Source organism: Doryrhamphus excisus, chromosome 12 (genome assembly GCF_030265055.1).
Source record: "Doryrhamphus excisus isolate RoL2022-K1 chromosome 12, RoL_Dexc_1.0, whole genome shotgun sequence".
Taxonomy (NCBI): domain Eukaryota; kingdom Metazoa; phylum Chordata; class Actinopteri; order Syngnathiformes; family Syngnathidae; genus Doryrhamphus; species Doryrhamphus excisus.
In genome coordinates this window covers 18676005-18692818 of record NC_080477.1, presented here as the reverse complement: position 1 = coordinate 18692818, position 16814 = coordinate 18676005, and the positions used below count along the sequence as shown (strand labels likewise).

The 16814-nt window shown below is 42.3% G+C and overlaps 2 protein-coding genes across 3 annotated transcripts in view; one reads left to right on the top strand and one right to left on the bottom strand.

Annotated features, from left to right (window-relative positions):
- Positions 1-12899, bottom strand: part of LOC131139219 (neuroplastin-like) — a 45203-nt gene extending 32304 nt beyond the window's left edge. The window contains exon 1 of one of the 2 annotated variants that reach the window (XM_058088593.1): positions 12375-12899. In XM_058088593.1, coding sequence (XP_057944576.1) covers positions 12375-12456 — 82 coding nt within the window. In that variant the 5' untranslated portion in view covers positions 12457-12899. The remainder of the gene's footprint in view (positions 1-12374) is intronic. The other variant, XM_058088592.1, reaches the window with a different exon arrangement.
- Positions 12900-13833: 934 nt separating this feature from the next.
- On the top strand, positions 13834-16814 carry LOC131139531 (calcium homeostasis modulator protein 6). Its single transcript, XM_058089226.1, has 2 exons — positions 13834-16402; positions 16483-16814. The coding sequence occupies exons 1-2, from the start codon at positions 15866-15868 to the stop codon at positions 16636-16638; spliced, it is 693 nt and encodes a 230-aa protein (XP_057945209.1). The 5' UTR covers positions 13834-15865; the 3' UTR covers positions 16639-16814.

Here is a 16814-nt window from a genome sequence, read left to right as displayed (position 1 = left end):
CTTCTATGTATTATTTTGTATATTTAAGTACATGAACTGGGAGTTTGCATGTTCTCCCTGTGCATGCGTGGGTTTTCTCCGGGTACTCCAGTTTCCTCCCACATTCCAAAAACATGCTAGCTTAATTAGCGACTCCAAATTGTCCATAGGTATGAATGTGAGTGTGAATGGTTGTTTGTCTATATGTGCCCTGTGATTGGCTGGCAACCAGTCCAGGTTGTACCCCGCCTCTTGCCTGAAGACAGCTGGGATAGGCTCCAGCAACCCCCGCGACCTTCATGAGGATAAGCAGTAGAAAATGAATGAAATACATGAACTATTCCTCACAGTCAACATTACCAATCGAGTGTGTATTATTATTAACAGCACTTCACATTAAATGCTACATTGGGGGGCAACTGAATAGGCTTAATCTCCTTTAATCCCAAGCAGATATTGCTGTGACAGCAGAAACAAGGTCAACCAAACCTCAATTTGGATGAGCTAAACATCAAGCTCATCATGCCCACCCCCGAAAAAAAAAAAAATCCAGTTATGCTGTTAAAAAGGAAAACCAAGCCACTACCTTCTACAGAAATAACTTCAAACTACATTTTTTTAAAATTATTATTTATTATTCCACCGGGATCGAACTCACAATGCAGTATTGCTAATAAACTATGATAAAATAGAATTATTGCCTGAGATGTATCCTGTAAAAATGCGTTCCCGGGCTTCATTCATGCTCGAGTTCCACATCGTTAGTCAGCCCAACAACACACTAATGAACATCATCTAATGACAAATCACCTGGACCACAGACACCCTTCGAAACCCTCCCCCAAAGTCTGTCAGGTGTGTAAAAAAAACATCCAACGACCTTAACTTAACTTTGTCCTCAATCAGTAAAACGAAATTGGAGCAAAGATGCTGTTGGAACCCCGTCGAGATGTGTCCGTCTTAACCTGACGACAGAACTAGTCTATTCATCTAAAACTCTACAGTGCAGCCATTTTACTGCCATTTTTGCTTTTCCGTCAATATGAATAATCACAAAGTTGTGATCGGCGTCAATCTGGCTCATTGACTTGCAACAGAATGTGGAAAAATCCAGCCAAAATATTTCACATGCTTAACAATACACAAATTACAATTGGTAACCATAGTAACGGTTCTGATGCCCAAAAGCATGCTCATGACTCACAGCCAGATGGAAATGAATTGGATAAAAGGGACACATGAATTTAATAGGAGAAACAAAAAAAAAAAAAAGCACACGGGCGGCACGGTGGACTAGTGGTTAGCGCGCAGACCTCACAGCTAGGAGACCAGGGTTCAATTCCACCATCGGCCATCTCCAAAAACATGCTAGGTTAATTGGCGACTCTTCAGGTTAAACTGTTATAGGTACAGGGCTGCACGGCGAAGAAGTGGTTAGTGTGCAGGCCTCACAGCTAGGAGACCCGAGTTCAATTCCACCATCGGTCATCTCTGTGTGGAGTTTGCATGTTCTCCCCTGTGCATGCGTGGGTTTTCTCCGGGTACTCCGATTTCCTCCCACATTCCAAAAACATGCTAGGTTAATTAGCGACTCCAAATTGTCCATAGGTATGAATGTGAGTGTGAATGGTTGTTTGTCTATATGTGCCCTGTGATTGGCTGGCGACCAGTCCAGGGTGTACCCCGTCCGCCTCTCGCCCGAAGACAGCTGGGATAGGCTCCAGCACCCCCCCTGCGACCCTCGTGAGAAAAAGCGGTAGAAAATGAATAAATGAATGAAAAAAAGCACACAAAAAAAATTCCACGACGAGAAGTGTCGGAGGATATTTGGCGCTTACAACGTTTCTATGCGTGATGCCTCCAGATATGCACAGTAATTAGCATTTGTTTCTTTTCTCTGGAAACATCTGCTTCCATCAGGCTCACCACATAATTCCAAAGCATGAAAACCAAGTCTACATGTGTAATTTGACACATTGACTGACATTCTTTAGTATGATTCTATGTACAATTGCGTCAAAAATGACTTATTTGGAAGCGTTATAACAGGAAATTTATAGATATACACTCTAAATTAAATGTATTTGAAGGTGACCAGTATGAGGAAGATAACAAGGGCATCATTTGTATTCCGGGTTTGTACAGAGAAAAAAAAACAAAAAACACATGGAACAAACTACAGATGACGCGCAACAAATAAGCGAGCACAATTGTGCGCGGTTCGAACAAGATGCTGACACTTGCAGGGAGATTGTAGCACAAAGCAGCTGGTGCTCGTTCATTTCAAAGCAAGGCAGTAACTCGCAGAAGGATGAATAAACACCATGTATCTCTGGGCATTCAAAATGAGCACGGTGGGTTGGAATCTGGACGTCCTAAAATCGAATCCAGAGATACCAAACCACTTTAAATAGTACTGTAAAAAAAAAAAGGTCAACTTTTTTCTTTGATTTTGGATTGCAAAGGCACCAACTGGAGTAGGCTCCTTCATACCCGGTGCTAGGACTGTACACAAACTGGATACAGTAACGGTAATGGTTTAATTTCATTTGAACATGCATCAGATTACAATTGAATGCATCCCATAATCAGTTCACAGTTCCACATGTCCAAAAGGAGTAGGAAGAAGCAAAGCTTATTAAATCCTACCCCTCCATCTGGTACTTTTACAATCAGTAACTGTTACATTTGTTCACTTCCTGCTTTCCTAATTTAAGTTATTTATTTTTTTAAATTTTTTTTAAAATTTTTTTTATTTTTATCAATTTTAATTTTAATTTTAATTTTTTGTTCACTTCCTGCTTTCCTAATATGATTTAAGGGTTTTTTTTGTTTTGTTTTTTTACTTTTTAATTTTAAAATTTTTTTGTTCCGTACCGAAGTTACGGACTGTACTGAAGTTTTTATGGCATTAGACTTATTTGGATCCACACCCAGAGATGGTTGGTACGATTCCCGATTTGAGTTCAAACTACCAATTTACTCTTACTTTCATTGTACATTTTAGCGTATTTCCACAGCATTTCAGACAAGCTTCATCTTCCAAAAGGCTCCTGTGTTCATTTTGTGAAATTTTGCGTTTCAGTTTCGCTTCAGCTTGTTCAGAATTCACACGCAACGTCTGCGGACATTGCATCATCTCGTTTAATATAAGATGGTAAAAAGATTTTCGGTTTTATATTTGAGGGTTATATTTGGGATTTATACAAGAAAGCCGTTAGGTGGCGGCAAACCACTTCTTTCTAAGTTAGTCATAGCTTTTCTTCCCGTCATTCACACTTCTGGGGAGATGCAGCCGTTACACTGTGAGCAGCTGGAAAAAAAAAAGTGTCTCAACGGTTGTTAGCAAGTTAGCACAGATAACGTGTTGCGTTGCCATGATGTCTTGTAAGGAACGTAAGCATGTAAACAAGGAGCACAATGATAAGAGAGAGGTTGGTTGTTGGGTGTTAAAGCAGCAGTAGTACCACAAAAAAAAAAAAAAAAAATTGGAAGTGCCCGTACTCCACTGATGTCGGTATAAAAGAGAGTTCCCCTGAGAATCGACACCAAGCCGCACACAACCACCGTGCAGCCTGAGAGTGAGTCAGCTGCCTGCCTACAACCTGGATCCCCATCTGCGGTCCCACAAGGCAGACCGAGAGAGAGAGAGAGAGAGAGAGCAGCAAGTAGGAAAACCCCCCAAGGGCCGCTGAACTGGCCACATGCAAAGCTGTGTGTGTATGTGTATTGGTGTGTATTGGAGTGGAAGTGGGTGCATGTGGACTGTACCTGCATGGCACTGTGGCAGATTGTGACACGAGAGATGTGACATTGACTGATTTCTGAAATTGTTTTGGAAAATCTTGAGTCAATTCGTAGTGATGATGAGACAAAGTGGTACTCGTGTGAAGAGCTTTGGGGGGGGGGGCATATCTGGCCTACTGCTGTCGTGTTTTGGTTTGCTGTTTGTTTTAGATTAAACAGACGTTAAGAATAATCGTTACAAATCTTGGCCGTGTATTGGATTATTCATATTTCTGTTGGAAGTAGGACTATAACTGACGATGACGTTCTTTGTCGATTAATCTCATTTCGATTAATCAAGTAATCGGTTAGGCCCCAGATAGACCGAATCAATACGAAGCAAAATCATATAGTTAGTAGTAGCAAGATGACAATAAACCGTTGTTTGGAAGTAGGACTATAACTGACGATTACGTTCTTTGTCGATTAATCTCATTTCGATTAATCAAGTAATCGGTTAGGCCCCAGATAGACCGAATCAATACGAACCAAAATCATATAGTTAGTAGTAGCAAGATCACAACAAACCGTTGTTTGGAAGTAGGACTATAACTGACGATTACGTTCTTTGTCGATTAATCTCATTTCGATTAATCAAGTAATCGGTTAGGCCCCAGATAGACCGAATCAATACGAACCAAAATCATATAGTTAGTAGTAGCAAGATCACAACAAACCGTTGTTTGGAAGTAGGACTATAACTGACGATTACGTTCTTTGTCGATTAATCTCATTTCGATTAATCAAGTAATCGGTTAGGCCCCAGATAGACCGAATCAATACGAAGCAAAATCATATAGTTAGTAGCAAGATCACAACAAACCGTTGTTTGGAAGTAGGACTTTAACTGATGATTACGTTCTTTGTCGATTAATCTCATTTCGATTAATCAAGTAATCGGTAAGGCCCCACATAGACCGAATCAATACGAACCAAAATCATATAGTTAGTAATAGCAAGATCACAACAAACCGTTGTTTGGAAGTAGGACTATAACTGACGATTACGTTCTTTGTCGATTAATCTCATTTCGATTAATTCAAGTAATCGGTTAGGCCCCAGATAGACCGAATCAATACGAACCAAAATCATATAGTTAGTAGCAAGATCACAACAAACCGTTGTTTGGAAGTAGGACCATAACTGACGATTACGTTCTTTGTCGATTAATCTCATTTCGATTAATCAAGTAATCGGTTAGGCCCCGGATGGACCGAATCGATACGAACCAAAATCATATAGTTAGTAGCAAGATCACAACAAACCGTTGTTTGGAAGTAGGACTATAACTGACGATTACGTTCTTTGTCGATTAATCTCATTTCGATTAATCAAGTAATCGGTTAGGCCCCAGATAGACTGAATCAATACGAACCAAAATCATATAGTTAGTAGTAGCAAGATCACAACAAACCGTTGTTTGGAAGTAGGACTATAACTGACGATTACGTTCTTTGTCGATTAATCTCATTTCGATTAATCAAGTAATCGTTTAGGCCCCAGATGGACCGAATCAACACAAACCAAAATCATATAGTTACTAGCAAGATCACAACAAACCGTTGTTTGGAAGTAGGACTATAACTGACGATTACGTTCTTTGTCGATTAATCTCATTTCGATTAATCAAGTAAGAGTCTTGCCGATATGTCACATGACACTAATTATTCATTAATTCATTCATTTATTGGGGGTGCTGGAGCCTATCCCAGCTGTCTTCGGGCGAGAGGCGGGGTACACCCTGGACTGGTGGCCAGCCAATCACAGGGCACATATAGACAAACAACCATTCACACTCACATTCATACCTATGGACAATTTGGAGTGGCCAATTAATCTAGCATGTTTTTGGAATGTGGGAGGAAACCGGAGTACCCGGAGAAAACCCACGCATGCACGGGGAGAACATGCAAACTCCACACAGAGATGGCCGAGGGTGGAATTGAACCCCTGTCTCCTAGCTGTGAGGTATGTGCGCTAACCACTAGACCGCCGTGCAGCCTGACACAAATTATAGGTTCCTACTATCCAGTGTAAAGTATGAATAGCATGTTAAAAACATTATACAGTACTGCATATACTGTATACTATACAAACACAATTGTTTTAAATTCGACAGAGTGGGATTTTTTTTTTTGCAAAACCTTGTCTGTCTGTGGGAGTTTCATCCATTCATCCTCCACTATCCCCCTTTCATTATCCCAAATGTGTTTTTTTGTTTTGTTTGTTTTGAGGCAAAAGTATGCAAAAGGAAATGTACTATATATGTCCCCCCCAAAATGCCAGCTCATCTTACACTATCGAGTATCAGTGTCTAGCTGTTGTTTGCATTCAGCGCAGTCCGTATCAGATTTCACATCAAACAAGTCCAACTCTGTCGAAGCATTGGCTGGAAGCCTGCGGCATATTTTCCAGATTCACAAATGGACCTTTTGTCCACGAGCATGGATAAGAAACACGATAATGGACAAGTTGCATCGTACACTGTAGTGTCTATTGATTGGATTGGATGCAGTTTGGCTTGTCTTAAAGAGGCCAACCTTTGCCTTGCTTGACGGTTACAATGTAAAATACTGCATGTTATAGTCCGGTCAACATTTGTTGTTGTTGTTGTTGTTGTTGTGTGACAGAGTCAAGAAGCCAATTTTAGCTAGGAATCTGGCCTGGGAACAGTCTGAAAACAGTGTTTTCTTGAACGCTAATTTTCTTGTCCTCTGTTTTTCGTACTATTGTCAACTTAGCCTTATCCCTATTGTTCTGAGCAGCCAGGACAGAGGCATGTGTATTGCAGTTGTCACAACAAATTCCGTTTCTGGTTCTATGGCCATCGTCTCAATCTTCCTTCTTTGCCATACAACATTTTTCTGTGGTAAGAAATACATTTTTAATGTTGACAACGGGAGTGGTTAGCACACAGGCCTCACAGCTCGGAAACCCGAGTTCAATTCCACCCTCGGACATTTCTGTGTGGAGTTTGCATGTTCTCCACCGTGCATACATTTAAAAGATTTTCTAAATCAGTGGTTAGCAACCTTCATTATACAGAGCCAAAAAAATTTAAGGTATATATAACCTTGCAATGGGGCTGCACGGTGGTCGAGTGGTTAGCACGCAGACCTCGGCCATCTCTGTGTGGAGTTTGCGTGTTCTCTCCGGGGTTCTCCGGTTTCCTCAACATGATAGGTTAATTGTCCATAGGTATGAATGTGAGTGTGAATGGTTGTTTGTCTATATGTGCCCTGTGATTGGCTGGCGACCAGTCCAGGGTGTACCCCGCCTCTCGCCCGAAGACAGCTGGGATAGGCTCCAGCACCCCCTGCGACCCTCGTGAGGAAAAAACAGTAGAAAATGAATGAATGAAATTTTTAATGTTGACAACGGGAATGGTTAGCACACAGGCCTCACAGCTCGGAAACCCGAGTTCAATTCCACCTTCGGCCATCTCTGTGTGGAGTTTGCATGTTCTCCACCATGCATGCGTGGGTTTTCTTCGGGTACTCCGGTTTCCTCCCACATTCCAAAAACATGCTAGGTTAATTAGCGACTCCAAATTGTCCATAGGTATGAATGTGAGTGTGAATGGTTGTTTGTCTATATGTGCCCTGTGATTGGCACATACAACCAGTCCAGGTTGTACCCCGGGATAGGCTCCAGCACCCCGGCACATTTACATTTAGCAGTATCTTTATGTGGTTAATATATTTGCATTTGCATTAATATTGTCCAATCATACAGACCCATAATGATTTCATCACTATGTCCTGTTTTTCTGTGTTTCCTAGTAAATTACAGATGTAAAATTAAAGGGAGTGAGTTCAGAATTGTACAACTTAAGAAGGGGATTTGACTTATTGTCATTCACGCTATTACAGTAACAGCAAGCTATATGCTATATAGGGCAAGTGCGGCGCAACTCCATCCTCCTCCCTGCAGCCATCCTGACTAGCCTTTGCTTTTTTTGTTTTGTCGTCTCTCACAACTGCGTCGTCCGCAGCCGCCTCACAGGTCTCGGATGTGAGGCGCTGCAGCTGTGCACAAGGAGGCCATCCATTAAGCGTTAATGGATTCACTTTCACAAAAGGACCTTAAAGCCACATTGCAGCGTCGTCGCGGTAAAAATAGAAACGAGGCAGAATGGACGGCGGCGGATGGGGAGGGGGATACTATTTGCACTGTACCAAATATCTGTCGCATAAACTCGCCACCCACTTTTTCCCTGAATGTGAAACCACGGAAACCCCCCCCCCCCTACTCTCCTTGAAAAGCGTGATTACATCTCATGCACTTATAATTATGACTCTCCACGCGTCACTACCTGAAGGCTGTCATATCACAGGGAAAATCTGGCATTACATAAGAAAACCGTGTCCCTAATCTGAACTGTGTGGGAGAATTTAAAGGCTTTTTTAGATGCAAATACAAAATAACAGCAATCCATGCCGCTAACTATGATCAAAGCTAAACTATACTGTATTATTATTGAGTGGGTTTACCTAAAATACAAAAGATGGCAACACTCTATCTATCTCCCCCCCTCGGTATTGGTTTCCCGTGAGTGGGCCGCAACTCAACCACGGAAAAACCCTTTTTTTCAAATATGTCCAACAATAGAAGGGATTATGGGATATGAGATTTTCCACGTACCGAGATCGGAAAATGCTTCACGTCACACTTCAAATAACACCAAAGAATGGGATCTCTGGAATAAGAGTTTTATTATGTAACTAAATTTTTCCCCCCTCCAATTTGCATGTTTTTTGGACTGTACAGTACATGTTTGAAATTGTTTGAAATACACCCCCTTCCAAATGAAGAGAAGTCAACCTCCACTTTATTAAGAATTGCACAGTGGGTGTTTGATTATCCTGCAGAAAAGACGAGGTGGGGTATTAAGGCTTTAAATTTAACTATGTGGAGTATTTCCCTCCCCTGCTTTTCTCTTCCTTGAGGATTAGTTCATGCTCAACACTCCTGACTTACATAAATAAACAAATGCAAGTTTATTATATCAAATTTTGGGGTCAGAAAAGTTCTGGAGTTAGCCGAGATCAATACATAAAACAAAGTCTGTTTACATGAGAACTGTGTTTTTGAAAAGGTACGTGTAAGGATCACAAGGTCTTTATATTCAATCCCAGACACTTCACTTCACTAGATTTTCAAGAAGGTATACAAATTATTGTTTTCTATGGCTGTATGAACCTACCAAAAGAAGGATTAGACTCTCGTCATCAGACAAAGAAAACGTTTGTTTGCATTTTTAGTCATCATCAGTAGAATGTAGGTAAGTTTCAGGAAAATATCAGTTCCCAACTATTTTTGTAAAAATTCATTCATTCATTTTCTACCGCTTATCCTCACGAGGGGGGTGCTGGAGCCTATCCCAGCTGTCTTCAGGTCGAGAGGCGGGGTACACCTTGGACTGGTGGCCAGCCAATCACAGGGCACATATAGACAAACAACCATTCACACTCACATTCATACCTATGGACAATTTGGAGTCGCTAATTAACCTAGCATGTTTTTTGGAATGTGGGAGGAAACCGGAGTACCCGGAGAAAACCCACGCATGCACGGGGAGAACATGCAAACTCCACACAGAGATGGCCGAGGGTGGAATTGAACCCATGTCTCCTAGCTGTGAGGTCTGCGCGCTACCCACCTGTCCGCCGTGCAGCCCTTTTCAATCATACACGAGCAAAAGAGAATTCAACCACTGTACAATAAAACAAAAATAAAGTAAAATTTTAGCCTATCCGAGCTGTCTTCGGGCTACACCCTGGACTGGTCGCCAGCCAATCACAGGGCACATATAGACAAACAACCATTCACACTCACATTCATACCTATGGACAATTTGGAGTCGCTAATTAACCTAGCATGTTTTTGGAATGTGGGAGGAAATCGGAGTACCCGGAGAAAACCCACGCATGCATGGGGAGAACATGCAAACGCCACGTAGAGATGGCCGAGGGTGGAATTGAACCCTGGTTTCCTAGCTGTGAGGTCTGCGCGCTAACCACTCATCCACCGTGCAGCCCTTTTGTAAAAATAACTATATAAAAAAAAACTATTTATTTACTAATACAAATACAAAATATACAATTTTCACATTTGGAACCGAACTATGTGTGCGAACTCGTTAAAATGCGTAACCTTCTGCACGTTGCACTCCTCTACGCTCTTTCACTTCCTCCTTCCTGTCATGTGTGATTTGTCCAATCATGAAATGCGCTTCTGTTTTTATGGCTTAAAAGTGCTCTGAAGTGAAATACATTAGTGGAGCGTTGCATCAAAGTTGCTCTTTTTGCCTCTTGCACAAGAAAAGGTAACAAACATACAAATACGTATATTGTTGGGATTAAGCATGGTTATAAAAATGTATCAATAAATCTTTGGCATTGAATGAGTTAAAATGTACACATCATTTAATGCACACCAACTGCTTATTTTCACAGTCTTACCCAAAATGTTTTTATAGTATTCTGTCCACAGTATATGAATGTACACTTCCCTGGATAAGCACTAACAAGACATAATCATCTTCATGTTTACTTTGCTTCCCCTGCTGTGAAAGTCTTGATGTATAAATGAACGGCCAAAACGTTTGGAGTCGAAAAACACAAACATTTAAAAAGAAATGTCTAAAAAGTAAAAGTAGGCAATAATAGAATTAAAATGATAGCTTCATTTAGACTCTAAAACCAGAGGACATGCGTATTACGTCACAGTCAAATGGTAGTTGTAGAGCTTGCGTATTAGTAGAACATTAGCACTTTTCCAGCAAAGTACTTTGTAGTAGGGGGCTGGAAACCAGTCCAGGGTGTATCCCACCTTAGGTCTAAAGTCAGCTGGCATAGGCTCCAGCATAGTGAGGATCATCATCCCAGACATCATTTCCTGTCTATACATCCGGAAGACATTTATTGAAATGCACACAATCATGAGTCCTATTAATGTCTTAAATTATTATTATTATATTATTTTCTGGGCTGCATGGTGTCCGAGTGGTTAGTGCGCAGGCCACACAGCTAGGAGACCCGAGTTCGATTCCACCCTCGGCCATCTCTGTGTGGATTTTTCATGTTCTCCCCGTGCATGCGTGGGTTTTCTCCGGGTACTCCGGTTTCCTCCCACATTCCAAAAACATGCTAGGTTAATTAGCGACTCCAAATTGTCCATAGGTATGAATGTGAGTGTGAATGGTTGTTTGTCTATATGTGCCCTGTGATTGGCTGGCCACCAATCCAAGCCTCTCGCCCGAAGACAGCTGGGATAGGCTCCAGCACCCCTGCGACCCTCGTGAGGATAAGCGGTAGAAAATGAATGAATGTACCAATATGAATTTACAATGGAAAAAATAACATTCATTCATTCATTTTCTACCGCTTTTTCCTCACGAGGGTCGCGGGGGTGCTGGAGCCTATCCCGGAAAAAATAACAAATAAAAAAAAAATGTTTTCCCATAATGCATTGCATCTGCCTGAGAGAGCTGCAATGACGTCAGCCTCCCTTTGGGCTCTCGTGCTCCTCAGGCAGCATTGTAGCACATTGGCAGCCCTGTGATTGGCTGGCGACCAGTCCAGGGTGTACCCCGCCTCTCGCCCTAAGACAGCTGGGATAGGCTCCAGCACCCCCACGACCCTCGTGAGGATAAGCGGTAGAAAATGAATGAATGTACCAATATGAGTTTACAATGGAAAAAAATAACAAATAAAAAAATGTTTTCCCATAATGCATTGCATCTGCCTGAGGGAGCTGCAATGACGTCAGCCTCCCTCAGGCAGCATTGTAGCACATTGGCAGCCCTGTGATTGGCTGGCCACCAGTCCAGGGTGTACCCCGCCTCTCGCCTGAAGACAGCTGGGATAGGCTCCAGCACCCCCACAACCCTTATGAGGATAAGCGGTAGAAAATGAATGAATGAATGAATGATTATATCTACTGTATTGGGTAATATGAGTTCAAAGGTGACTATAGGGGTGTTATTACTAATCCTCTACATCACTTCCTGTCTATACATGCGGAAGACATTTTTTTGAAACACACACGAGCATGAGTCTTATTTAAGTCTTACATGGCTTATTATTTGTACTATATTGTTTAAAGGTGACTATAGGGGTGCTATTTCTTAGGTACAGGACTCTAATAATGTTAAAACTGTATTTTCAATGCTCCAAATCAGATGATTTGAGTTAGAATATTTAATAATGAGCAATAAAAAAAATGTAGTTTTCAGTCAACCCTGCTAAACCAGTCGGGGGTGGGAAGGAGCAGGCTAGTCGTCGTAGCATAGCACCGACAGCAACAAGGGCCCCGGGTATTTACAGTACAACAACACACCGGGAGGGGGGCGAGTCATTTGAGCAAGTGTGCCCTGCTAAACCTTCACAACCTTATTCACCTCATTGTGAGATGCATGCACTGTCTACAAAGACACTAAAGTCATAGTATTGAATGCATGTTAGCTGCCTAAACGGGTCTGGAGGAGTGGAGTCCAAATCCTCTTTAAGTCAAGTCACTTTGCCCCTCTAATGTGTGTGTGTGTGTGTGTGTGTGTGTGTGTGTGTTTGCAGTCACGCCACAGTCACATCTTGGCGTTTTCTTACCGTTTTGCGCCGTGACGAAGGGCGGCATCAAGTTGCCCAGAAGGACCACTAGGACCACCAGCATCACTGCACCAGGACGCATCCCGTCGGTCTCGCTCGAATGAGGGAGAGGGTGGGGAGGTGGAAGGGGGAGGGGGGTAGATGATCTTGTGTCGTTCTAGCAATGATTATAATAGTGATGAAGAGTCGGGCCCAGCATGGCAGCAGATTCCTCGATGTGTTGTTGTTGAAGAAGAAAGAAAAAAAACAGAAACCAACGAGTGGTTCTTGAACGCCTCCTCGGTGCAAAAAAGAACGATGGAGGTGGAAAGCGGCCGGCTGCTCTCTCTCTCTTTCTCTCTCTCTCTTGTTCTCTCACTCCCTCTCTCAGTCCCTATTAGGGATGCCGATGATGTGCGGCCATCGGCGAAGAATCCTCGTCAGATTGCAGAGGAGGAGAGGTCTAGCTAGGAGGAGGAAGAGGACATAGGGAGTGAGGGAGGAAGGGAGGGGGGGTGTTATCAGAGAGATTGTCCACAGCGTAGTTGCGAAGATTCAAAGATGCGCACATCGATGCGCAGTGACTACCCCCCCCCCCCCCCCCCAGGCTGGTAGTTGGGTGGGTTTTTAAAAAACGCAGACTTAACGCGCGTAATTGCGCAGAAAACGTCGTATCAGCAGAGATCTATTTTTAATAGCGGAGTGGCACAGAGGAGGAGGAGGAAGTGATAATGACAAGGCTGCGCACGTCACATTTTGTTTGTGTGACAGAGATGTGATTTTTTTTTCTTACAACTCCGTGTTTTTATTTCCTGTAATTTGCTTTTCCTTCTCAATCTTCTATCATTATCATCATCATCATCACCGTGTTTGTATTTTGGAGGAAGTGCACCACGTGACTTCATCTACTTATGGCCACTCTCTTTTGAAGAGCTGCTGCAATATTAATGCACACAAGACTCGACAATATGGCTTCTCTCTCTCTTTCACTGGCTCTCTCTTTCTATGGAGATCACATCCATGTTGAGGTTATGTCAAATCTTATATCTCTTAAAGTGTCCCGGTGTCGGCGTGTTGTATATCCCCTTGAAAGTTCAACATGGCCGCCTTGTTAATCCCCCCCAGTAAGGCTTTATAATCTGGGCTGTTGCGAGTGCGCCCTCATGCGGTAGGATCTGAGAAGTGACTTTTTATGGTTTTGTTTTGAAGATGTGCACAACAGTCATGAATGGACTAAAGTCCATCCATACATCCATTGTCTATGCTTGGATATAATAATACTATACTGAAGTATGCAGGAGCCTATCACAGCCGACTTTGGCCAAGAGGCATGTACACATATGGACAAAAGTATTGAGACAAATGAATAATTAATATGTTTTCTACCGCTTATCCTCGCGAGGGTCGTAGGGGGTGCTGGAGCCTATCCCAGCTGTCTTCAGGCAAGAGGCGGGGTAAACCCCGGACTGGTCGCCAGCTAATCACAGGGCTGCCGAGGTGCTGCAATGCTGCCTGAGGAGCACGAGAGCCCAGAGGGAGGCTGACGTCATTGCAGCTCCCTCAGGCAGATGCAATGCATTATGGGAAAAAAAATAATTTTATTAGTTATTTTTTCCATTGTAAACTCATATTGGTACATTCATTCATTTTCTCAAAACAGCCCCAGACCATTACACTACTACCACCATATTTTACCATTGGTAGGATATTTGTCGAACCAATCAGAGGTGGACTTGCTGGTGTGTTTTGGATCTTTGTCTGGTTTCAGCTTGAGGTCACAAACAGATAGTTGGACATTGTTTTTAGGATTTGTTTTTTTTGTACATCAGAATTCATGTTCTATTTATCACAGTAAGGTTTCCATGTCTTGAAGCAGCAAAACCAGCCCCAGACCATTACACTACTACCACCATATTTTACCATTGGTAGGATATTTGTTTGTTTTTGTAGAACTTTTGTCTCATTTTGTGTTTATTTAACATTTCATAACTTTTGAACATGGCGTTTGCACACTGGAAGGGACGTTGCAATAGAGGGAGACACATATTGGGCATTTTCGGAGAATTCCATGATGTGCAATTACACTTTTTACTTTCCTTTTCTTTTACTAATACCATTACAAGAGTCTGTTATTTTGGTCCACTCATTTTTGCAGAATTGTTGTCATTCACCAGGACTTTGAGTAGACTTTTGTTTTTTTCTTTAACCAATCAGAGGTCACAAACAGATAGTTGGACATTGTTTTTCAGGAGTTGTTTTTTTTTTTTTACATCAGAATTCATGGTTCCATTTATCACAGTAAGGTTTCCTGGTTTTGAAGCAGCAAAACAGCCCTAGACCATTACACTACTACCACCATATTTTACCATTGGTAGGATATTTGTTTGTTTTTGTAGAACTTTTGTCTCATTTTGTGTTTATTTTACATTTCATAACTTTTGAACATGGCGTTTGCACACTGGAAGGGACGTTGCAATAGAGGGAGACACATATTGGGTGGAGGAAGTAGAAAAGCAGTTTCGGAGAATTCCATGAACTTTTTACTTTCCTTTTCTTCGACTAATACCATTACAAGAGTCTGTTGTGACTGAGCGATATAATAGAGCTACATAAAACGAAGTATTCTTCCGCCATGAGCATTACTGTAATTTCTGGAGTTCTGGAGCAAGTAATATGTCTAAAATTGTCACAAAATTTTTAAAAATCATAACATAATGTAATGTTTTGTGATCGAAAAAAATCGTAATCAATGACAACACAACTCAAAATAAAAAGCAGTTTTTAAATACAACGTGGAATTAAGGGAGAAAAAGTGATTGCTGCCAAACCAATTAACTTGTTGCGCCATCCTTAGCAACAACTGCAATTAAGCGTTTGTGAGTTTCTTACGGTGTTGTCGATAAAATTTTGGTCCACTCAATTTTGCAGAATTTTTGTCATTCAGCCACATTTATCACAGTAAGGTTTCCATGTCCTGAATCAGCAAAACAGCCCCAGACCATTACACTACTACCACCATATTTTACCATTGGTAGGATATTTGTTTGTTTTTGTAGAACTTTTGTCTAATTTTGTGTGTATTTGTCTTGTCATTGAGTAATATGTCAATGATTTGAAATATTGAAGTGTTACATCATACAAAAAAATAAGAATTCAGGAAGCGATGTGATTAATTAGTCTATTATTGATCGAAAAGCAAGTATATAAAAACGCCTCAAAGTGTATGAAACAAAAGCAGCTATTGTCTCTACTACTTCTGCTGGACTTCCAACATGTGCTCCCCGATTGGCTTTGTGGCTCAAACGTCCCTCCACTTTGCAGCCCTCCCTCCACTTTGTTCAAAATGTAACCCCACCTGAAAGCCCCATCAGACCAATCAGCTGCTGAGATGTCAGCGCAGACGGCAAAGCCTTCTTTGTTCAAAAAACCAATCAGAGTGGAAGCGTGGCATGTTGCCCGAGGGGAGAACTTAGGACTGCCTGCGTTAATTCCGCATCGCTTAGCTGTTGCCAATGTGTTCACAACGCGGGACCCTCTTTGGGGCTTTTCACGACGACTGTCTTCATTTGTTGGGCCGATCTAGTATGGAAAGTCGACAACAATGGCTTACCAGGCTGAAAGATGAACTTAGCAACAGTCCGTTGGTGTCCAATGTGGCGTTTGGCTTCATACTCATGGGACTGGAGAAATTGGTGGAACTGGAGTTTGAGTGTCCTTGCAATCCGACGTGGAACGGCGTCTTCTCATCCGCATTCTTTGTCATTCCGGCTGTCATGGCGTTCACGTTAATGCTCATCATTCAAGGGTGCAGGTGCGACACGTGGTGCAGGAAAAGCGTGTCCCTTTCCAGCTTTGTGCCGGCCATCGTGTGGCTCATTTTGCTCTTCCTGGACGGTCAGTACTTCGCCTGCGCTATGACAGACTGGGAGGGCAGGTTTGTGCTGGTGGACAGGGCGGCTCCGCAGAAGTGGTGCGAACCAATAAGTGACAGAGGTGTCCCCCAGCAAGAACTCATGCTGCGCTCTCAGCAGCTCTTTGTTGTCTCTCAGGTAAGTACCATCTTCAGAGAAGACGTTCAAAACCATTTCTTATGACTCAGTGAGCTGTTCTACTGTGTCTGGTGTTGCAGGTTCTCGGCATTGTTCTGCTTATTGTCATCTGTGTCGGACTCGTAGTGTACGTGATCAGAGAAAGTTGTCAGCAGGAGGTGGAGGAGCTGCAGGACGCCGACGTTGCCGAGCTCACCGTTGTCAGGATGAGCTCGGTACGCACCAGGACGTCTTGAGACGATCGATACCCCACCTGGACGCTTTGTAAATACCCATAAACTGACTTAAAGACTCATTTTCAATGGTAATGGTTTTATTTCATTTGAACATGCATCAGTTTACAATTGAATGCATCACATAATCAGTTCACAGTTCCACATGTCCAAAAGGAGTAGGAAGAAGCAAAGCTTAT